Here is a 24398-nt window from a genome sequence, read left to right as displayed (position 1 = left end):
GAGAGAAAAAAGAAAATTACACATGATTCTACCTGTCATTTTTGTAAATCTTTGTGCATATTCCTTTCCAGTCTTTGACCGTATGTACACTTTTTTAACAAAGGTTATACCAATCTGACATTTTCATAGCAGCTAATGTCCATGTTTATTATTCGCAGGGATAGTAAGCAAAGACAAATGGTAAAAAAAAATTTTTAAACTTAGGAAAGAACATCCTGAAATTTGCAGAGGCCTTCTTTTGGAAATAAACTCACAGAAAGACGAGATCCAGCTCTTGCTCGGGCAATGCTCTCCTTCTCCTTTTCAGACACCCTTCTCTGCACAGCCTGGAAACTGTTTAAGGCTGCAGAGAAGTCATTCATGAGACGTTCCTTCTGAAGTTTCTGCTGGCGCTGGGAAATTAAACAAGAACTTAAAATTTCATATTAACCCAGAATCATTTGGTTTTAATTCCCTTTAAAAGCAAAAGTACACCCCCTAAAAATTCCCAACTAGGAAAAGAACTATGAAATAGGCTCTTCCTTAAATGAATGAACTTGCTCTTTTCTAACTCAAATCTCTGGTTAATACTATAGGCCAAGTCAGAGTTTTCCTTCTTTCATTCTTACAAACCTGTGAACTAGGTGTCTTTTACCATGTAAGGGAATCTCAGAGGGAACCACAGTTCAGAATTTTAGTTCCCAGGAGAATCTAAAAGCAGAATAAACACCTATGGATTTAGACTGGACTCAAACAGAGACTGTTTCCTTGCTAACATGTTAAACTGTATTCATCTATAGTTAGTTCACCGCTTACCTGAACACCATAGAATCATTTGCCTCTACACTGTAGTGAGGTTCAAAATCTTTGAGAACCTAAAAGCTTATTCTACAGAGTTACAGGCTATGTTTATTTAGCTTACTGATACTACGTCTCAAAAAGCACATACTGAGAGCACTTGCTATAGTCAATTGGTACTAAGGTTATACAGAGGCAAGTATAATCAGTAAGAATCCAAGGCGTCAAGGCCTCAAGAGGTGGTGGACACTAAGGGAAGAGTAAGGCATGAATAGTAGAGAGAAGGGGAAAGGCAAAGCCATGCAAGGTAACTGTGTGAGCAAAGGCATGGTGGCAGAAATTTGCAGAGGATTTATAAAAAGATAGTTTGACTGAAACCAAAGGTTTTTTTCATGAGAATAGCTAAAAGATAAAACTGAAAACATAGGGAAGGGGCTGGCCACTGCAGATTTTATATTTATTCTTTAAAGATTTGCTTACTTGGCCATACTGGGTCTTAGTGGCACACGCAGGATTTTTGATCTTCGTTGTGGCATGCAGGGCTTCCCAGGTGGCGCTAGTGATAAAGAACTCGCATGCCAACGCAGGAGACTAAGAGACAGGGTTCCACTCCTAGTCTGGAAGATCCCCTGGAGTAGGGCAGGGCAATCCACTCCAGTATTCTTGCCTGGAGAATCCCATGAACAGAGAAGCCTGGCAGTCTACAGTCCATAGGGTCACAAAGAGTTAGATATGATGGGAGCAACTTACCACCCATGCACTCAGGCATGCAGGTTCTTTAGCTGTGGCCTGTGGAGTTTTTAGTTGTGGAATGTGAACTAATAGTTGTGGCATGTAGGATCTAGTTTCCTAAGGATTGAACTTGGACCCCCTGCATTGGGAGGGCGGAGTCTTGGCCACTGGACCACCAGGGAAGTCCCCACAGCAGGTTTTATTTTATTCTTTAAATTTATTTTTGGCTGTCCAAGTCTTTGTTGCTTCACACAGGCCTCCTCTAGAGTGGGGGTTACTCTTTGTTGCAGTGCGAAGGCTTCTCAATGCAGTGACATCTCTCATTGCGGAACACAGGCTTTAGAGCTCAGGCTCAGTATTTGTGGCTCACAGACTTAGTTGCTCTGTGGCATGCAGGATCTTCCCAGATGAGGGACTGAACCCGCGTCCTCTGCATTGGCAGGCGGACTCTTAAACACCGGACCCCCAAGGAAGCCCACCCGCTGCAGGTTTTAAATGCCAAGCTAATGAGTTTGGGATTCAACCTCTAAAGAACAAAGAGCAATGAGGATTTCTATGAGGGGACCATGATGTATACAAAATGATAACTTAGAAAGATGAGTCCACGATGGTGAACACAATGGAATGCGAAAATGAAATAAGTCAAAAAGATGACCACAATAATCAAGGTTTAAGGTTAGGAAGACATGGTATCAGTAATGAGAACACAAAGAAATGAGTCTAAAAAACATTATGCGACTGGCTGTGGGGAAAGGAGGATAAAGTCAAAGGATGACTCACATTTCACACCTGGGAGAGAGATGGTAACACTGAAAGCAAATTTAGATGAGGGACTTTTTATCCCATTCCTGAGATTTTAATTTTTACATAAACATTAAATAATAGAGGGGAAAAAACATCATTCCTCAATCTCACTATCCAAAAATATTATCTTTTAAGTATATCATAAACATTTTCCATGTTAACATACTCTTCACAATTCAGTATTTGCTATATAATACTCCACTAAGTTGATCTAGTAAATTTTATGTAAGCATTCCTTCTAGATTGTTCTATTTTTAACTATTACAAATAAATAAAGCTAAAGTAAGCCCTATTGTAACAGCTAATATTTATACAATGCTTATCACATATCATATTGTTATAACCACTTTATATAATAACTCATTTAATCCATATATCAACCAATACTATTAAAGTACCTATTTGACAGATCTGGAAAATGAGGCACAGAGAGGTTAAGCAATTTGCCTGGGATCATATAGTAAATGGCAAGGGCAGAATTTAAATCCAGGAAACCTGGCTCCAGAGTGCATAGCTGGGTTTTTTTCCCTTAGAACTTAGAAACATTTGCATGAGTGGAAATATTAGGTCAAAAGGCACAAACTTTTTTTTATGACAATAAGTACTGTCAGTCAGCTTAGTGAGGGGTTTGGGTGAAACAGAAGGGATTCATTAGCATATCAAAGAGGTGACGTCAGAGCAGGAATCAGCAATATGGGCCAAGTACTTAGAGGTGCAGGGGCAAGGGATTGAAAAAGATTTGGGGACCATGTCATAAAAGTCACAGGAAATTCATAAAAGTAGAAAAGACTCCTGGGGGAGAAAGCATAAAATAACAAAATTAGAGGATCACTGGTAGCACCTCGGGGCACACCCACTTCTAAAAAGACACAGAGTCAGAGAAAGACGCTGAGACTCAACCTGGGGTAAGAGAGACAAAAGGCCAGAAAGGGGTCATCAGAGTCAGGGGACACGAAATCTACTTTGTTGTCTTTACTATGGAAATCATGGGAAGAAAAAGGAAATTTCAGTAAAGACAGGATGAACAGGAGGATCAAATAAAACAAAGAGAAATGAATAAAAATGCAAAAAACCTCCACTGGATTTGGCAATTAGAAGATCACTGATAATAGTGCATAAGTATGAAAGAAATGTGAAAGTACGATGTATGGTTTGATAGTCCAGTAGCAAAAAGATGAGTGACAGGGCTAAGGTTAATTAGATAAAGAAACAGTTGAAAAGGAAAAGAATATTCAGCACAATAGGAAGAAGGGAATCCAGGATTTATATTTCACCAGAGATAATACCTCTGTGGATTTGTTTTATGTTCTTAATGGTTCAAACTTTGCCAACAAAGGTCCATCTAGTCAAGGCTATGGTTTTTCCAGTAGTCATGTATGGATGTGAGAGTTGGACTATAAAGAAAGCTGAGCACCGAAAAATTGATTCTTTTGAACTATGGTGTTGGAGAAGACTCTTGAGAGTCCCCTGGACTGCAAGGAGATCCAACCAGTCAATCCTAAAGGAAATCAGTCCTGAATATTCATTGGAAGAACTGATGCTGAAGCTGCAACTCCAATACTTTGGCCACCTGATGTGAAGAACTGACTCATTGGAAAAGACCCTGAGGCTGGGGAAGACTGAGGGCAGGAGAAGGGGACCACAGAGGATAAGATGGTTGGATGGCATCACTGACTCAATGGACATGAGTTTGAGTAAACTCCAGGAGTTGATGATGGACAAGGAAGCCTGGCAAGCTGTAGTCCATGGGGTCACAAAGAGCCGGACATGACTGAGCGACTGAACTGAACTGAATGATCCAAGATAACGGAAGGAAACAAGATGCATAATCCAAAAATAATTTCTATTTGATTTTGGAATACATTAGATTTTTTTTTAAGCAGATTGAACTTTCTATTTTGCTTATGCTTCTATTTAACACTTTGCTACTGTTCAGTTGCTCAGTCATGTCCGACTCTGAGACCCCCGTGGACTGCAGCACATTCTGTTGACATCAGACTCTTAGATTCCCTTTTTTTTTTTTTCACTGCTAAAACTATCTACAAGTGTGTATTCCCTATGTGGACAGCTGGGAGAGGAAAGGGGTGATTTGGGAACAATTTGAAAGAATGAATGGCAAGGGGAACTGGTCCAGTATGAGAAACAACCCACACAAACAGCACACAGGCAGTCGAAGGCTGATTATGTTAAGGTGACTACTTTGTAGCAGGATGACAAAGCACCTGGTTTTGGTTCTTTTCTTTTGTGCAAGGGGATGCCAAAAATCCAAAGACTGAACACATACTTCATTAAACGCCTTGCCAGGAATGAGTTAAACTGACAATTTTCTAACTTTTTAAATGGAGATCCAGAATAAAAATGTGACATCTTGACCTAGCATCATATATACACATATGTGTGAAACAAAAGTTTCATGTAACAGTATTTCCCTTAATTACATGGTTACACACTCTGATGTTTCTATTCTGTTTCATTTCTTTTAAATGGTGATCATAATACACTAAAATTATATTATGTTCCAACAGTTACAATTCACAGACAACCCAGGAAGGGGAAATGGTAGGCTTCACCTTTATAGCCATCAGAGACGAAATATTATTTTTAAAAATTCACTAATAAAAAACAATGTAAGTTAAGTGCTCCCATGAATGGTATAGAAACTAAAGCAAGATAAAATCACAATAGTCTAAGATAGAGAAGATTTTTGTCCTGGAAGAGACAGGATGTGAGGCAGACCATGAACAGTAGGTTAAAGAGTCAAGCTACAATGGAGGGGACACATTTGACTTCAAGAACAAGTGAAGGAAAGGCATGGCATATCAAGGGAACATTGAATTCCAATAGAAACTGTGTCTTTAGAGGATATAAATGGTCACCGAAGAAAACGACTTGAGTAGAGAAATCTTTCTCAGAGCATTTCCTTAACTGGAAACCTACAAAAACGTGACATGAAAGTGACTGCAAAGTAAAAAAAGACGTTTGCTTGAAATTTATAGATACTGGATACAAGCAAACTAGAATCAAGCCAGAAAGCATAAAGCTGCTAATCAAATCCCAACAAGATGTAAACACTGAGATTCTTCTTCAGTTAAGCCCATTTTACTAATATATTAATATATTATTGCTAATTATCACAGCAGCTACCCATATTGAGTACCTACTAATACCCTGCAAGATCTGGTACATGCATTCTTTCTGTTGTCACAGTAGATACGTATCCATTTTATGGATAAGGAAATTGAGGTTCAGTTTGAAGGCCAAGTTTGTTTCACATACCACCTCTCCAAAAAACCCAATATTTTTCTTATTCAAAATAAATAAATCAAAACCCCAGAAAATACCAACCTGTTCTGAAGTAGATAAAGGAAGGGGCAAGGACCCCAGTTCCTTCAGTAATTCATTTGTTTCCTTGGCAAGCTGATTTGTAGAGTGTTGTAACTGTTGCCTAAGAGAGAAAAGATGTGCTTTAGGATATTCTCACTTCTTGAGAGCTGTTAGGATCACCCTGGTCTCAGAGCATCTCAAGATGCAGGGAATGAAAAGGCACCTGAAGGAATGGGTTCCCAGATGCTCAGGTTCACAACAAAATTCCAAAAGTACCACCTAGTTAAACTCACTTCAAGTTGTCTTCACATTACCGAGTAGAAAGAACCTACCTCAATGAAAACTGCTGATTAGGTATTTTAATTCTTTGGGGAGAAAAGAAAAGCATTCTCAGCAGTTCTGATAGAAATACAAAAGCAGCTGCCCCCACACCTCAATCTAATAGTTTTAACATGCTGAACTCTCTCCGAAAATTCTCACGCTGATTTGCCCAAGTTCTGCATGGTTACTGTCTGTCACAGTCCACTGACTAGTGACAGAATCCACGCACTGGGGGTTGGATGAAATGTGCATTAGAAGCATAGCTTCTACCCTAGGGAACAACCTCCGAAGATCAACTCCCACGTTTGTGCTTAAAGCTGGTGCTTTTTCAGCTTTATCCTTGGCTCCCTACCTATGCTTTATGCTTGACTTTCTGGCTCTTTCCTCCAAAACAAAGAAGCCCTATACTGTGTTAAAAAAAAAAGTAAGGAGCAGAGGGGAAAGGAAATTAAAGAGGGAAAAATGTGTGGGATTGAAAGGTACTGGAAATACAAAAAAGATTCCTTTCAGTCATGGTTTCTCCTACTATCTGGCCATTTCTGCAAAGGTTTTAAGGGAGGACAGAGAAACCACACTACTAATTACTAATATTTTTTCACTGCAAAGGGGTCTCCAAGATAGAAGGAAAAAAAAAAAGCAAAACCAAAAAAATTTTAAAAACCATGAGAGTCAAAACCAACAGGGAGTCAAAAAACCAAAAAACAAAAATGGGAATTTCCTGGTGGTTCAGTGGTCCCCTCTTCCACCGAAGAGGGCACGGGTTCAATCCCTGCTTGGTGAACTAAGATCCAACCAGCCATATGGTATAGCAAAAAAAAATAACAATAATAAAATAAAAAACAAAAGCTCCCAAAAAGAGTCAATCCGAAGCTTGAGCATCATGGACAGTACTAACATACCCACAGCTACCTCACGTCTCCCTCAAAAAAGCTCAAAGTACTAACAGTAAGTGATTCTCTCACTTCCCAATGTCTAGGACAGGAAACAAAAATAGTGTTAACGATGAAAACTAGAACTTCTAAAAGCAGAGATAGAGTCAAGGAGGACATAATAAAAAGAATCTATTCCACTATTCTCTCCTCGGGTCATTCCAAATACACTTCTTTAATATTATATACAGCTGGAAATCCAACAGATTAGACAAGCACTGTAGATCATCAGGAGGCCTGTGCCAACAAGGAAGCTCATGTAGGGAGAATGCAGTTTAAGAGTGGTAGGGATTCCCTCTCTACTTCCCTAAATTGTTCTGCTAAGCAGTCCAAGGGAGGAAGAAAAGCAGAGTCTAAGGACTCTGAGAGGCAAGGGAGATCACAACCCATTAATGTACTCTGTTGCTCCTCTTCTAGATCCAGCTATGACCTCATGTCCCCACTGCCTCTTGTGCTGACTTCACAGGCCTGCAACCTAAGCCACCAAGCAGCAAAAGCATTAAGTGTGTCCCCAAAAGGCCCTCACAAATCCCAACCTTGTTAGGAAGCTACTCACAGATTTTCCTGTAGCTTGCTTGAATCCTGCTTAGTTCCTAGTTGGCTCATCAAGTTCTTTATCTGAGCGGCTGGGAAGAGGAGGAAAAAAAAAATTTATTAAAAAGAAAAATACATTCATCACAAGCACCCTGGGGAGAGGGGAAGGGATAAATTGGGAGACTTGAGACTGATATATACATACTAACTATATATAAAGTAGATACCTAATAAGGACCTATTGTATAGCACAGGGAACTCTACTCAATACTCTGCAATGGTCTATAAGGGAAGAGAAACTAAAAAAGAGAGCATATATATACACACACACATACATATATATATACACATACATACATACATATATATATACATATATATATCTGATTCACTGTGCTGTACACCTAAAACACAACATTGTAAATCAATTATAATCCAATAAAAATTAAAAAAAAAAAAAACAAGCACCCTAATTCTCAGATCACTGGTCTCTCCCCATATCCTGAATAAGTATGTACAACTAATAGGAAGCATGCTATGATCAAGACCCTGGTCTTGATCTTCTAAACTATTCTCTTCTAAATCTACCTGTGAGATCTACCTTTCTCCTAGAGAGTAACTATGCCACTAAGCAGAAGGTGGTGGTTTTATTCGTCACTCCCAAAGAACTTCCACATTCTCCCAGATTTCCAGTGGCACTGGTTAAAATGTTTGTCTCTTTTGGAATGGCCTTGATACCAAGTATCAATTCACAACAATAAAAATTTAAATTCATGAATACAAAATTATTTTCTACAGCAAACACCTTTGGAAAGACAACGTACATTTATCATTGATAATAAGTTACCACTAGCTGAGCACTTCTATGTGCCAAGTACTATATTAGGAGCTTTGTATACATAATCTCATTCATTTTCATAGCAACAGTCTGAAGTAGATGTATGTTCATTTTGCAGATGAAGAAATAGATTGAGAACTTAAATATCTTATGTAAGCACACACACAAAAAGAAGTGGGGCAAAAAATTCAATCCCAGGGACATCATACTCCAATACCTATGTTCTTTTAACTATGCTGTCTGTAGACAAATAGTACATTGCTTTGTTCAGATTACTCTACCAAGATATTGTGCTAAGATTAGAAATGGTCATATTTGAATTCTAGATGTTTAAGCCCCTAGCCCTGGACTAGGAAAGCAGAGTTCTGGAGGAACTGATAGTCAGAAACAGACTGGCTGGGAATCTGAACACCCTTGTCGCTCACTGACTTCTACAACAGGAATAGAGCCCCTGATTTCCTATGTCCTACTTTCTATTTTCTTTTTCTGTTGGCAGAGAAGATGGGGGAGATTCATTCATTTATAGAGCCTGAAATTTTATTGTATGACTTTTCTGTTTGTTTGCATGCTTGCATTTTAAAAGCATTCACTGTCTTCTATAGGGCTTCCCTGGTGGCTCAGAGGGTAGAGCGTCTGCCTGCAATGCCAAAGGCCTGGGTTCGATCCCCAGGTCAGGAAGATCCCCTGGAGAAGGAAATGGCAACCCACTCCAGTACTCTTGCCTGGAAAATTCCATGAACGGAAGAGCCTGGGAGGCTACATATAGTCCATGGGATCGCAAAGAGTCGCACATGAATGAGCAACTTCACAACTGTCTTCTATTGCAAGAAGCTGGAATACAGAACATAGTAACAAGGTACTTTTTGTCCAGGGGAAACATACTTATCTTCAAGTTTCACCAGAACTGCAAGAGATAATATATCACAATAGGCATAGGGCTCCTCTGGCCAAAAGACAGTTTCCTTTGTGAGGGCCTCTCCTATCCTCTCAGGTTTAACTCCAGTTTCACTTGTGAAACACCAGACTGCTAAATGACTAGCTTAGGGGAAGAAGATGAGGAAACCAGTGCTTACTGTAACAATTTGTATCTATCATAGGAACAGATTATATACAAGGCTTCAATGTCCAATAAAAATGAACTTCACTTATTAGAATTTTAAATTTTAAAAATTAATTGTTCCTTATGATAGGGTGCTTCTTAAATAACAAAATTTGGGGGTCACAGTCATAACCCTGACCTTAATTTGGTCACCAAGAGTAGTAAAAAGGCAAGCTTAGTAAGGACCAGTTACCTTACAAAAACACAGATGTGTTAATAGCTTCTAAGTCTGTTAAGAAATAATAACTAGCCAAAATCTTCTAGGTGATTGCTGAGTGACTCTACAGCTAAGGGAAACTGAACAACCTAGCCCTTAACAGCATCTAGGAGTTATTTCTCCTGCAAAAAACTAACAAACGGAAACCTCAATTAAATGGAGTTGGGAGATCCCAAGGGGGAGCTCTCACACCTACCAGATAGCAGAGCCCAGCAGGAAGACTCCTCTACGCCAATGAAAAGCCATGGACTCTGGGTTTGCTGTATTATTACCAACTTTCTTTTACCCTTTCCTTGCTAGGAGGGGGCTTGCACTTGGCTTGCCCTGATTGCAGCCCCCAAACTGCAACTCTCTGGTAACTCTGAATAAAACTGTCTTTGCTGGAGAAATATCTGGCAGTCTATTTTAGGTCAACATCTGTAGCCCAGATCACTGTGCCATCATGGGTGTTACAAAGCAAAAGTTTCCACAGTCAAGAATATATATGTGTGTAACACTTCAAATCATGATTTTATCTTAAAGACCATCTTTTAAGCAAAAATATAACTCCAATTTTATAACAGAAATATAGATTTCACATGATTAAAAAGTTGCCTTTTGACAAACTTTCCTAAAATATAACTATTCCATTAAACGGGGATTTTTTTAGCTTAATGGTTCCATAGGAAAATGTAAAGCACTATAAAAGATTACATTCTGCTAAAAAAGCATTATATAAGATATAAATAACCATTTTTCATCACTAAGATGTATAATGTCCTTCTTACCTAAGTCTAATGGGAATCAGAATCAACCCTATCAACTGACTGGCCAAACAAATAATTTAAGAAAGAGGACAGACATTAGCAGCTACAGTGTTCACCATGTGCCAGACATTGGGCTATGTACTTGATGTGGTATAATAAAAAGCATATTTGGTCTTTGTTCTCAGTTCCTGGCAAAGAGTTCCTAAAAGCCTTGGAATTTCCTGAGTGATAGGAGTGTCTTTTGTTATTCATAAAGGGCTCCTTTGGAGCATACAGAGCTTACCTATTGAGGTGACCTGAAGCTCAGATATGCAGATGACACCAACCTTATGGCAGAAAGTGAAGAGGAACTAAAAACCCTCTTGATGAAAGTGAAAGTGGAGAGTGAAAAAGTTGGCTTAAAGCTCAACATTCAGAAAACGAAGATCATGGCATCCGGTCCCATCACTTCATGGGAAATAGATAGGGAAACAGCGGAAATAGTGTCAGACTTTATTTTGGGGGGCCCCAAAATCACTGCAGATGGTGACTGCAGCCATGAAATTAAAAGACGCTTACTCCTTGGAAGAAAAGTTATGACCAACCTAGATAGTATATTCAAAAGCAGAGACATTACTTTGCCAACTAAGGTCCGTCTAGTCAAGGCTATGGTTTTTCCAGTGGTCATGTATGGATGTGAGAGTTAGACTGTGAAGAAGGCTGAGCACCGAAGAATTGATGCTTTTGAACTGTGATGTTGGAGAAGACTCTTGAGAGTCCCTTGGACTGCAAGGAGATCCAACCAGTCCATTCTGAAGGAGATCAACCCCGGGACTTCTTTGGAAGGAATGATGCTAAAGGTGAAGCTCCAGTACTTTGGCCACCTCATGCGAAGAGTTGACTCATTGGAAAAGACTCTGATGCTGGGAGGGATTGGGGGCAGGAAGAGAAGGGGACGACAGAGGAGATGGCTGGATGGCATCACAGACTCGATGGACGTGAGTCTGAGTGAACTCCGGGAGTTGGTGATGGACAGGGAGGCCTGGCGTGCTGCGATTCATGGGGTTGCAAAGAGTCGGACACGACTGAACTGAACTGAACTGAGCCCTGACAGCCTTAGGGTGGGTAGGATTTGTCACCAGAAAGAGCAAGTAATTGGCAGGTTGGAAATTTCAGTTCCACCCACCAACCTCTGAGACGGGAAACTGCGGGTAGGGAGAGGAAGTACAGATTAAACTCTAAAAATTCTTGAACTAGATTTGATGAGCTTCCAGGTTGGTGGACTCCCCAGGTGGTTCAGTGGTAAAGAACCCACCTGCCAATGCAGGAGACTTGGGAGACACGGGTCCGATCCCTGAGTCAGGAAGATCCCGTGGAGGAGGGCGTGCCAACCCACTCCAGTATTCTTGCCTGAGAAATCCCATGGACAGAGGAGCCTGGCACAGTCCATGGGGTCGCAAAGAATCAGATATGACTAAGTGACCACACGCACACAAGCATTGACTGGTGACCACACGCAGATGCAGGGAGGGTGTCAGTGCCCAGAGAGAGAATAGAAATTTGAGCTCTTCCTACATACCTTGTTCTAGGACTCTCTCCTATCTGGCTGCTCCTAAATTATATCCTTTTATAATAAACCAGTCCCTGTTGGGTCAGAGGGTAAAGCGTCTGCCTGCAATGAGGGAGACCCAGGTTCAATCCCTGGGTCAGGAAGATCCCCTGGAGAAGGCAATGGCAACCCACTCCAGTATTCTTGCCTGGAGAATCCCATGGACAGAGGAGCCTGGCAGGCTACAGTCCACAGAGCCGCAAAGAGTCGGACACAACTGAGCGACTTCACTTTCTTTCACTATAATAAACCAGTAAGTGAATGTTTTCCTGAGTTATGTGAGCTGGACTAGAAAACGAGCTGAACCTGGAGAGGGGCTCATGGAAACACCTCCAATACAGCTCACTGGTCAGAAAGACAGATAAGAACCTACACTTACAATTGGCATCTGAAGGGGGTGGGGTCGGAGGAGCCTTGTGGGACTAAGCCCTTAATTTGTGGAATCTGATGCTAACTCCAGGTAGTGTCAGAATTGAATTAAACTGTAGGACACCCAACTTAAGTCCAGAGAAACCGACCACTGGCGTGTGGTAAACCCACATACCTGGTGTCAGAAGTATTGAGAGTGGAAGAAACATCAGAAAAGCGCTTTTCCTTCACTCCTGATAAGCATTATCTTCCTGTTGTTGTGCTAGTTGCTCAGTCGTGTCCAACTCTTTGCGACCCCACGGACCATAGCCCGGTGGTTCCTCTGTCCATGGGATTCTCCAGGCAAGAATACTGGAGTGGGTTACCATTCCCCTCTCCAGGGGATCTTCCCAACCCAGGGATTGAATCCCAGTCTCCTGTATTGCAGGGAGATTCTTTACCTTCCGTCCCACCAGGGAAGCCCCTCATCTTATTAGATAAGCATTATTACTATGAAGACCTACAAGACCTTTTAGAACTAACACCCAAAAAAGATGTCCTTTTCATTATAGGGGACTGCAATGCAAAAGTAGGAAGTCAAGAAACACCTGGAGTAACAGGCAAATTTGGCCTTGGAATGCAGAATGAAGCAGGGCAAAGACTAATAGAGTTTTGCCAAGAAAATGCACTGGTCATAGCAAACACCCTCTTCCAACAACACAAGAGAAGACTCTACACATGGACATCACCAGACGGTTAACACTGAAATCAGATTGATTATATTCTATGCAGCAAAAGATGGAGAAGCTCCACACAGTCAACAAAAACAAGACCAGGAGCTGACTGTGGCTCAGATCATGAACTCATTATTACCAAATTCAGACTTAAATTGAAGAAAGTAGGGAAAACTGCTAGACCATTCAGGTATGACCTGAATCAAATCCCTTATGATTATACAGTGGAAGTGAGAAATAGATTTAAGGGCCTAGATCTGATAGATAAGAGTGCCTGATGAACTATGGAATGAGGTTCGTGACATTGTACAGGAAACAGGGATCAAGACCATCCCCATGGAAAAGAAATGCAAAAAAGCAAAATGGCTGTCTGGGGAGGCCTTACAAATAGCTGTGAAGAGAAGAGAAGAGAAGAGACAAGCAAAGGAGAAAAGGAAAGATTTAAGCATCTGAATGCAGAGTTCCAAAGAATAGCAAGAAGAGATAAGAAAGCCTTCCTCAGCGATCAGTGCAAAGAAATAGAGGAAAAGAACAGAATGGGAAAGACTAGAGATCTCTTCAAGAAAATTAGAGATACCAAGGGAACATTTTATGCAAAGATGGGCTTGATAAAGGACAGAAATGGTATGGACCTAACAGAAGCAGAGATATTAAGAAGCAGAGGCAAGAATACACAGAAGAACTGTACAAAAAAGATCTTCATGACCCAGATAATCACGATGGTGTGATCACTCATCTAGAGCCAGATATCCTGGAATGTGAAGTCAAGTGGGCCTCCAAAGCTAGTGGAGGTGATGGAATTCCAGTTGAGCTATTTCAAATCCTGAAAGATGATGCTGTGAAAGTGCTGCACTCAATATGCCAGCAAATTAGGAAAACTCAGCAGTGGCCACAGCACTGGAAAAGGGCAGTTTTCATTCTAATCCCAAAGAAAGGCAATGCCAAAGAATGGTCAAACTACTGCACAATTGCACTCATGTCACATGCTAGTAAAGTAATGCTCAAAACTCTCCAAGCCAGGCTTCAGCAATATGTGAACCGTGAACTTCCAGATGTTCAAGCTGGTTTTAGAAAAGGCAGAGGAACCAGAGATCAAATTGCCAACAATGCTGGATCATGGAAAAAGCAAGAGAGTTCCAGAAAAACATCTATTTCTGCTTTATTGACTATGCCAAAACCTTTGACTGTGTGGATCACAATAAACTGTGGAAAATTCTGAAAGAGATGGGAATACCAGACCACATGACCTGCCTCTTGAGAAATCTGTATGCAGGTCAGGAAGCAACAGTTAGAACTAGACATGGAACAACAGACTGGTTCCAATTAGGAAAAGGAGTATGTCAAGGCTGTATATTGTCACCCTGCTTATTTAACTTCTATGCAGAGTACATTATGAGAAACGCTGGGCTGGAAGAAACACAAGCTGGAATCAAGATTGCCGGGAGAAATATCAATCACCTCAGATATGCAGATGACACCACCCTTATGGGAGAAAGTGAAGAGGAGCTAAAAAGCCTCTTGATGAAAGTGAAAGAGGAGAGTGAAAAAGTTGGCTTAAAGCTCAACATTCAGAAAACGAAGATCATGGCATCCGATCCCATCACTTCATGGCAAATAGATGGGGAAACAGCATCAGACTTTACTTTTTTGGGCTCCAAAATCACTGCAGATAGTGATTACAGCCATGAAGTTAAGACGCTTTCTCCTTGGGAGAAAAGTTATGACCAACCTAGATAGTATATTCAAAAGCAGAGACATTACTGTGCCGACTAAGGTCCATCTAGTCAAGGCTACGGTTTTTCCTGTGGTCATGTGTGGATGTGAGAGTTGGACTGTGAAGAAGGCTGAGCACCGAAGAACTGATGCTTTTGAACTGTGGTGTTGGAGAAGACTCTTGAGAGTCCCTTGGACTGCAAGGAGATCCAACCAGTCTATTCTGAAGGAGATCAGCCCTGGGATTTCTTTGGAAGGAATGATGCTAAAGCTGAAGCTCCAGTACTTTGGTCACCTCATGCGAAGAGTTGACTCATTGGAAAAGACTCTGATGCTGGGAGGGATTGGGGGCAGGAGGAGAAGGGGACGACAGAGGATGAGACGGCTGGATGGCATCACTGACTCGATGGACATGAGTCTGAGTGAACTCCGGGAGCTGGTGATGGACAGGAAGGCCCGGCGTGCTGCAATTCATGGGGTTGCAAAGAGTCGGACATTACTGAGCGACTTAACTGAACTGAACTGACACTGAGGCTCACACTGTTCCAAAACTCATTCCTTCATTTAGAATACCTATTCTACAGTTATGTGCTCTAGAAGACATTGTTCTCAAGAAGCTTTCCTTTTTAGAAGAAGAGATAATAAGCATGTATCAGGTAGTGGTAAGTGCTATAAAGAAAAATAAAATCAGGTAAGGGTTGGAATAACAGGGTAGGGAGAGGGTACTAATTTACACAAGATAGTCAAAGATGACCTCTCTGATAAGGTGACACAGAGTAGAGACCTAAAGGAAGTGAAAGATCAAACCATGAAAATATCTGGGGGAGAAGTTTTGAGCAGAGAGCATGAAGCACAAAGTCCCGAAGGCAAGAGCACTTGCTGTGATGGAGTAACAGGGGGCCAGTGTGACTAGAGAGAGATGAGAGAGACGGGGGGAGCCAGAATACATAGGGCCCTGTAAACCGGAGGAAGGCCTTCCAATGTGAATGAAATGGGAAGCCCCTGATGGTTTTAAGCAGCGTCATAAAAGTGAAAGTGAAGTTGCTCAGTCGTGTCTTTGCGACCCCGTGGACTGTAGCCTACCAGGCTCCTCTGTCCGTGGGGTTTTCCAGGCAATAGTACTCGAGTGGATTGCCATTTCCTTCTCCAGGGGAATCTTCCCGACTCAGGGATCAAACCATGGTCTCCCGCATAGTAGACAGACGCTTTACCACCTGAGCCACCAAGGAAGTCCATAAAAACCAGAATTCGAATCCAGGGCTAATTCCAATAACTATATTTTTTTAATGTCACGTTAGACTCTCTCACAGGCATAGGGACCTTAGAGGAAATACACAGAATGTAGTGACTTAGGGCAGGCTTCCATTTGCCAGTGTTGCACTTTGCCCCACCCTGCTTATCTGACAGCTCCCTAACTTAACAGCTCTCTCCTCCAGATAGGCTGATGCCCTTGCTCTAACCCGCTCCCTTCCCTAAGGCCCTGCCACCTTTGGGAAGGTTCCTGCATATTTACTGGAGTCCAGCAGAGTGCCAGCACCCAGGAAGCAGGAAGCAATTGCTGATTAATTCAGTTAGCCTCAGTTTTGAGACTTCCCTGGTGGCTCACATAGTAAAGCGTCTGCCTACAATGCAGGAGACCCGGGTTCGATCCCTACGGGGGGAAGATCCTCTGGAGAAGGAAATGGCAACTCACTCCAGTACTCTTGCCTGGAAAATCCCATGGGAGGAGCCTGGTAGGCTACAGTCCATGGGGTCCCAAAGACTCAGACACAACTAAGCAACTTTACTTCACTTCCTCAGTTTTATGCTATGCCACTTTCAAGGCAGCAGATGTGAACAAACACGAGCTAGGCATAATGAGACCTAAATTCTAAGCCAAACAGGACCACTAACTATACGTATGGCACCAGATAAATCATTTCCTGTTGCTGGGTCTCTTTCACCAATTATATATGATATTCAGGTTTAACTAACACATATTGAGTACTTATTGTCTGTCACAGTACTTACTATTTGTGTGGGTGGGGCTTTCTTCCTCATTCAATTATTACGACTACATAAGGACTAAATGACCTCCAAGTACTCCCACTACTGCTCAGTGATAAAAGTCAACAATAATGAAGAAGCTCTAATGCCAGAATGATGCTGTGTAACCAAGCAGATTTTTCTGCAAGCCAGAGTTTGGCTGAGAGAGACTCTGCCTCTCTGTACAAATGGGACTGGACTGACTATACACCTCTGGAGGGGAGGGACCACACTCTACTCATTTCCTATTTGCATACCCACACATGCATACACACTCCTCCAGAAAATAATTGGTTACAGGGTGACACATAAAGGTAAATGTTACTAGTATGGCAGTTCAAGGAAACAGATCTCATCTTATTGACTGTCTTTAGATAGAGCATTCTCTTTAGAAACTCAATAGAGATTTCAAAATTTCAAGTTGTTAATCACTGATCAAAATGTATTAAATGCCCTAGACAGCAAAGGGGATTTTACAGACTGTGGGGGGAAAGTCAATTTAAAATCAGCTGTTCTTGGTTTAAACTCAGCTGAGAACTTTTTTTACCTAGTCTTTTCTGACTTCTTTTGTTTGCTCAAATATGTAAATTGGGAAGCGTCACTTGTTAGCTAAGCACCAGAATGAATCCAAGCTTTCATTAATTCTATTCAAATTCCTGAATATTGATATTTTCCTAAATGTTTCCAGCAAGATGCCCCAAAACTCAAATGATAAGGACAGTAGCGTCTTTGTTTACTGGAAGTAGAATTCTTTGTATAATGCCCTCCATAACCCCCAACATCAGAGTTTATTTGAAAATAGTGACTCAATAACCCATCTGTTTCACAACCAAGAACTGTATCACTTGAGACTTCCCTGATGGTTGAGTGGTTAAGAAGCCACCTGCCAATGCGGGGGACATGGGTTTGATCCCTAGTCTGGAAAGATCCCACATGATGGGGAACAACTCAGCCTGTGTGCCACAACTATTGAGCCTGAGAGCCTAGAACCTGTGCTCTACAAGAGAAGCCACCGCAAGGAGAAGCCCACACACCATGACTAGAGAACAGCCCCCGCTCTCTACGACTAGGGAAAGCTCCCGGCAGCAACAAAGCCCGAGCCCGGCTACAAAAATAGACAAATAACTCTTGTTAAACAGAGAAAAGAACTGTATCCCTTAAACCTAAAGCACAAAAAGAAACAGTTACACACACACTTATTTTTCCCTTGAATGCACTTAAGATGTTAAAAAGTAAAGTGATACTTTTTGGAATAATTTTTATCAAAATGGGTTAAATCTAAGAGTTTTCTGGTCAGCTTAGTTAATGAGAAAACTCCTTTTCTAAGCATTCTAGTAAATGAAAGTTTTACTTATAGATTGATTTGTTATATTTTGGATGAAAATCACTGGGTATCTATCCTCTATGAAATGCTACATAATCTGGAAACCAGATGACTAGGCCAAATGTAAAGAAAAGTTCTTCAGTTCTGTGTAAGCCATTTTGTTATTTTTAAAACTAGGCCTCAACTTCTCCTATCACGGACCTTTCATGTTTAAAAGCATGTCCTGGCTAAAACTTTTATAAGACTACAAAGCAAACTAATTTATTGCACATTACAGCTAACATCTACACTAGGAACTGCTCTAAACTGAACACTCGTCGTGGACTTTTAGCTGATATCAGCTTTGAGCAGAATCTGAATCTCCAAATGAACCTTAGTCCATATCAAAGTCTAGACACATTGAAAGCAACTATCATAAAGGTAAACAAGCAAACATATATTCAAGGAAAGAATTGTAGTTACATAAAATGAGAACATGATAGCTTATGTTAGCACATAAATCATGACAATGAAGCCATCTCAGCGTCTTACTCTGAAAATTAGGTTTGCATCGTTTTTGCAAAGCTATCATGAAAATGACCTGACTTTTTAGCCACTATAATAGGAAAGCGCTGAACTAAACTAAACTGAACATGAACACTGAATATCAAAGGTATAATCTTCTATTTACCATACCCATGACAGAACACACAACGGGTTAAGAACATAGACTCTGAATTGAGACTGCCTGTGTGTTATTCCCAGTTCCACACTTCCTAGTAAAAGCCTCCACTCCTTTGCGCCTCAGTTTCCTCACCTAAAAAATGGGAATAACAAGAGAATCCTCATGTGGCTGCTGTGAGGCTGACATTAAGACAATATGCAGCTAAATTCAGAACAGTGTCTGGCACTTAAAAGAACTCAATCAGGGATAGCTATTATTATCAAACTCGAGACCAAGAAAAATGTACTTAGCAATGATAAAAATCAATTAAGTACATACTGAATGCCAACTATTAACACATATCCACTGCAGTGCCAGGCCCTGTAGTTAAAAGAGAGCTGTACAATGCATGGCTGCTATCCTCACAAAACTAACAGTGATCTCTCAGTTGGAATAACAAGGTCAAAAAGCATGAATTAATTACAGAATACAGAATAAAGTAAGTGCTAAGCTTGCGAATTCAAAAAGAAACACAAAATGACAGTTAACATTTCTTAAACAATGTTGCAGGCCTGCTTCAAGCACTTTACATAAATGTCCTCCTTTAATTCTCATGATCCTATGAAGTAAAGACTGTTAACTCCACTTTATAGATGAGGAAACTGAAACAGAGAAGTACAGCAATATGCTTACATAGCTAGTTAGAAGCAGACCTAGGACTCAAACCCAGGCAGTCTGACTCCTGAGACCGCTCATTTAACTACTAAACTATAGTGGAGCAGGGGACTCAACCAATTATATTCCGGCCAGGCACTACACTAGGCACTTTCAAATAACCCATTTCACCAATAGCATTCATTTTACAGATGGGGTAACAGACAGAAAGGGGAACTGCTCCAGGCTAACAGTACAACAGAGAGGAGCAAGAACTCTGTCACAGATCTGCTAAGCCTAACTCCCAGGCTCCTGGTGACTTCATTCTTTGAAAAGCAAGGGAAAGCTAAGTTACAAGGGGCAGGATTTAAGCACAACTCAAAGGATTTGTATAATTTAGGTGGTTTGCGAGGTAGGGAACGATTGAAGAAAGGAGGAATAGAATGAACAAAAACTTGCTCTAGAAATCAATGTTTAGGGATGTTAAGAAAAATGGCCTGCCTGGAGCAAAGGGTGACGAATAGGAGAAAATATGGCTAATTTGGATTAAGATGACAAAGACAGTGGAAGCAAAGCGGAATGCTAAGACCTGATGCAGCAACAACAGCCAGCCACTGTAGGCTCTTGAGGAGGTAAGAGGGATTTTAGACATATTGCTGATAGCATTGTTGGGATGAACTAGAAAGGATGTTGAGATCATGAAGACTTCACAGAGAGGGCAATGAAATAAACAGCAAAGGGAAACAATTTTAAAAGAACAGCCCACAGGATTTCACACAACAGTCAATTTTAAAAGTTTAGCTGCTTTTAACTTTTTAGTAAACAAAATCATATCAGTAAATTAGCAACATTAAAGAACAGACATGCTGTTCTTTAATCTCTTCAGAGATAACTTGGAGCCTGTTAGGTTACTGCCCTCTATCTGCCCAGACCGTTCGTTTCACAACAGGCGGAGTCAAGCATTTTTCTTCTGTTGCCCACACATACTGATAACAACCATCTGTGCCAGGCAGTCAACCTTAGCTATACCTGTAACAACCCACACAGTGGCCTGCCGTATTTCAGCCTGAAAGGCTCAGCAATTCCAAACCCACAAATGCAGCTGAAAAGTTGAGAAAAAAGAACAAGCTATTCTCTCATATTTTCAATAAGACAGGTCCTTGCAGGACTATATGGATGCGGGCATACGTCTGAGGCGAGGTGGGGAGGGTGGTGTCACATCCAGACTGTACACTTAGGTACACTGGCCAAGTTTGGGGAAGGGGTACCAGCCTGGTAACTGGGTAGAGACAATGTCACCCTACCCATTTCCAACTCCCAGAGCCTCACTAAACAATCCCAAAGGGAAAATTTCAACTCACACTGCCTAGGGTCATAAGATGTGGTAGGAACCACACAGCACAAGGTAAATGAGGCAGGAAGAGGTGGAAAAAATCTCATTCATTCAAATCTACTATATACAATTTACTGAGCATCAAGACCCTAAATAATATGATCCCTGGCTATCTCCAGGGCCTCTTTTCCTACTATGCTTCCTTCTCTAACTGCAGTCCAGACACATTAGTCTCCCTGCCATTCTTGAAGGCACTGAGGTCTTTGCTCTTGCAATTTCCTCGGCCTAGAATGCCTTCCCTCAGCTACTCACATGGCTCTCTCCCTCACTTCATTCAGGGCTCTACTCAGAGAGGCCCTCCTTGACCATCTGATGTAAGATAAATAGCACTTCTTTCTCTGGTTACTTTGTGTCTCCTTATCCTGCTTTATTTTTCCTTCATAGCACTTATTATTTCTCAACATTAGTTATATATGTGTATGCATGCATATGTATGTATAGACACACATTCATACACACATATATATACACACACTAACAGGGCAGGGTTTTGTCTATCTTGCTCGTCACTCCATCCCCAGTGCATAGCAGGTGCTCAAAGAATATCTGTTGAACAGCAAATGAGTGAATCTATCATATGGATAGATCTGAGGTAAGTACTAGAAATATAAAGATGAATAAGTCATGTCTCATTTCTTCAAAGGCACTAACAATCTAGCAGGAGAGGTAGACAAAGAAATATAAAGATGAGTAAGTCATGTCTCATTTCTTCAAAGGCACTAACAATCTAGCAGGAGACGTAGACAAACCACAAGGGGAGAAAGTTCCACAGCTCAGGTATTCCCCATAGCTTCCTACGAAGAGTTCAAAAAAAAAAAAGTCACTTCTCACCTGCTAAAGTGTTAACTGCTACAAAACTGTAATATTAATTAAAAATTTTAAGAAAGCTAAATGTTGGTCATAAGAGACAGATCTGGTTTCAAATTTCTTAGCCTGTTTCCTAACCCATAAAAAGAAATAATACTGGTAATTACTTCAAAGGGTTGTTACAAAATCAAGTTAGATAATGCCTGTAAAGCACTTATATCGCCTGGCACACAATATGCACCAAAAATGTTAGCTGTTAATGTTATTAATAGCTGAATCCAACTATTACTTGAGCCTGATGCCTAACCAAGAGCTAAATCTTATGAATTCTATCGCCAAAGACACCTCTCCTATTCTTTCTTTCTTTTCATTTTCAGTTCCTAACTGGTATCTCTGATTCCAGTCTCTCCCTTCCAACTCGATTTACACATTTCTACAGAATTAAATCCAAACCCATTAGGTTAGCACTTAAAGCCCTTCATATCTGGGTCTCAGCTTAAACTTTGCACTACGTTCTAGAATCCACCACGCTAGCCAAATTAAACAACTCTACTTTTCTATACACAGCACATGCTTTCCCCTACCATGCCTTGTTCATTTAATTCCCTCCTTAAATGCCCTTCTCCTATTTATTGTAAAAAGTTCAAATCCTTTCCACCATCTTTCCAGCCAGACCTAACTCAAATGCCATAATGCCTTCCCTGGTCCCTCCCACATGAAAAAGATGTCTCTCCTGACTACCTATAACTTTATTATATCTCTTCTATAGCACCAAATCCTTTCAGTTGCTATGTACGCCAAAGGCTCCCTGCCAGTTCTTATACATAGTACATGCATGATACTCAAATAAATGCATACAGAATGAACATTTCACAAATAGACATTAAAATTAGATTTGGTCTCAACAACATAATTTTTGGCTTTGAATCAGAATTTTCTGATCTAGCCTGTATTACAGCTCCCCCACAAAAGGAAACTGGAACACAAAGTACTATACTTCCTAACCAGTGGTCATATATTTTAAAAATATTTTTATATTTTGGCTGCACCATGCAGCATATGGGATCTTAGTTCCCCAACCAGGGTTTGAACCTGTGCCCCATGCAGTGGAAGCATGGAGTCTTAAATTCCCTGGACCACCAGGACAATCCCACCAGTGGTCATATAAATTTTTGTTTCAAACTTCTGGATTTCACAGATGACATAGTCTTCTTTCCACTTCCAAGGCGCCAAGACTCAAATGACTTCCATCAGAAACTTCCCCTCTCTCAAATTCTACATTACATATTAAATTTAAAAGCTAAGTGGTATTTCTCTTTAAAATATAGAACACAATAGTGATTCAGGACCAACTAGTTCTACCTATTAACAAGGTACAGCCAAGCTCACAAAAACACAATAATAAACAACAAGGATGATGATACCATTCCTTCCAAGTAGTCGCTGCTGCTGCTGATCTCCTGTTTATAAGTCTCTGAGCTGATCTTCAGGCACAAGATTTAACTCATTCATCTACAGTCTCATTTAGACCCTAACAGTGGGGAAGCAGTTTTAAGACAAGCAATGACATTCTGAAATCCACCACCAATTCTACCATGTCTTACTTGCTATGTGATTGTGGCCATGTCCCTGAGCTTCTCTGTGTATCATGCTTGTTCAAAAGAGTAACTAGATGGGGAAGGAAAACAAAAGACTCATCAGCTTGAAATCCAAAAGCACGCAAATCTTCTGCTACAAAAGACAAAATGCTGTAAACTGAAGTGTCTTTGGTGAATTCTCTTTTATTAAAATAGAAGTCATCTGACCCCTTGAATACAAGTCATTGTAACTGACTTCCAAACATTACAGGAAGAACTGTATTAAAGTCACCAAAACACATGCATTCTCCACTCTGCTTAATTGAAAGCAGCTGACTTTCAAGAAGCCAGAAGCTGAGCAGAATGTAAAGTCTAAACCAGTAAACAACTCCCGATCCAAACTGGTCAAAGAGAAGTGGGTGGAGGGAAGCAGATGACAGGAAAAACTCGGCTGACCGCTGCATCAGGTCGACTCACTCACTGCTCTGGAGCAAACACACCCTCCCACCCTGGGGCTGTCAGGACTGCCGTCTTAGCCCCAAAACACCTTAAGGGCAGAACTCCTGAGAAGAAACTCGAGCTTCAGTTGAGGCGCCGGACCCTCAGGGTGCCTGGGCCTGGCAGATTAGGGGATGGCAGCCCACCGTGTCCAGAGCGGAGCGCCCGAGACGGCCTCAGGTGTGGCTTTGGCCGTAGCCCCGGCTGGGCTCCGCCGTCCCGGTAGCCTCGTCAGGACGGCCCCCGCCCCCCTCAGCCGCCGCGGTACCCCGGCTCACTGGCTTGGCTGATCCGCTGGATGTTGCCGCTGCACGTCTGGATGATGCTGTTGAAGTCCCGGAGCGGGGGCCCCGAGGCCCCCGGGTTCCGGTACATGTCTAAGGGACCGTAGGACATGACGAGGAGCAGACAGCGTCTCGACCTGCACCGCGCTCCTACCGGAAACAGCCGCCAGACCCGACCCGCAGGCTGACAGGGAAACCGGGAAGAGAAAGGGCGGGGACGGGATGAAGCTGCGTGCGCACTAGCCCCGCCCCCTAGCGACGCGCTCGCGACCGCCCGGCTCGACCCGCTCCGCATTTGCGCAGGCGCCGCCGGAGCTGGTGGCTGAAAGGTAGCTTAGAGACGCGACGCCCTGGAGTTTGCGGGGCGGAGCGATGACGTCATGCCGTTGGGACTTGGATGAGAGAATCTGGGGTGGCGGTGTTGTTTATTGTCAGGGCACGGAGACAGAAGGCAAGAATTTTTCGATTAGCATAAAATTGTACCAGATG

The 24398-nt window shown here is 41.6% G+C and overlaps 1 protein-coding gene across 1 annotated transcript in view; it reads right to left on the bottom strand.

The window, feature by feature from the left end:
• The window catches only part of STX12 (syntaxin 12), a 37795-nt gene extending 13654 nt beyond the window's left edge, over positions 1-24141 (bottom strand). Inside the window, exons 1-4 of the mRNA XM_005676789.3 lie at positions 23904-24141; positions 7444-7513; positions 5659-5758; positions 255-392 (exon numbers count right to left, since the gene is read on the bottom strand). Coding sequence (XP_005676846.2) covers positions 255-392; positions 5659-5758; positions 7444-7513; positions 23904-24021 — 426 coding nt within the window. The 5' untranslated portion in view covers positions 24022-24141. The remainder of the gene's footprint in view (positions 1-254; positions 393-5658; positions 5759-7443; positions 7514-23903) is intronic.

Source organism: Capra hircus, chromosome 2 (genome assembly GCF_001704415.2).
Source record: "Capra hircus breed San Clemente chromosome 2, ASM170441v1, whole genome shotgun sequence".
Classification (NCBI taxonomy): Eukaryota; Metazoa; Chordata; class Mammalia; order Artiodactyla; family Bovidae; genus Capra; species Capra hircus.
This window is presented reverse-complemented; position numbering and strand designations above follow the sequence as displayed.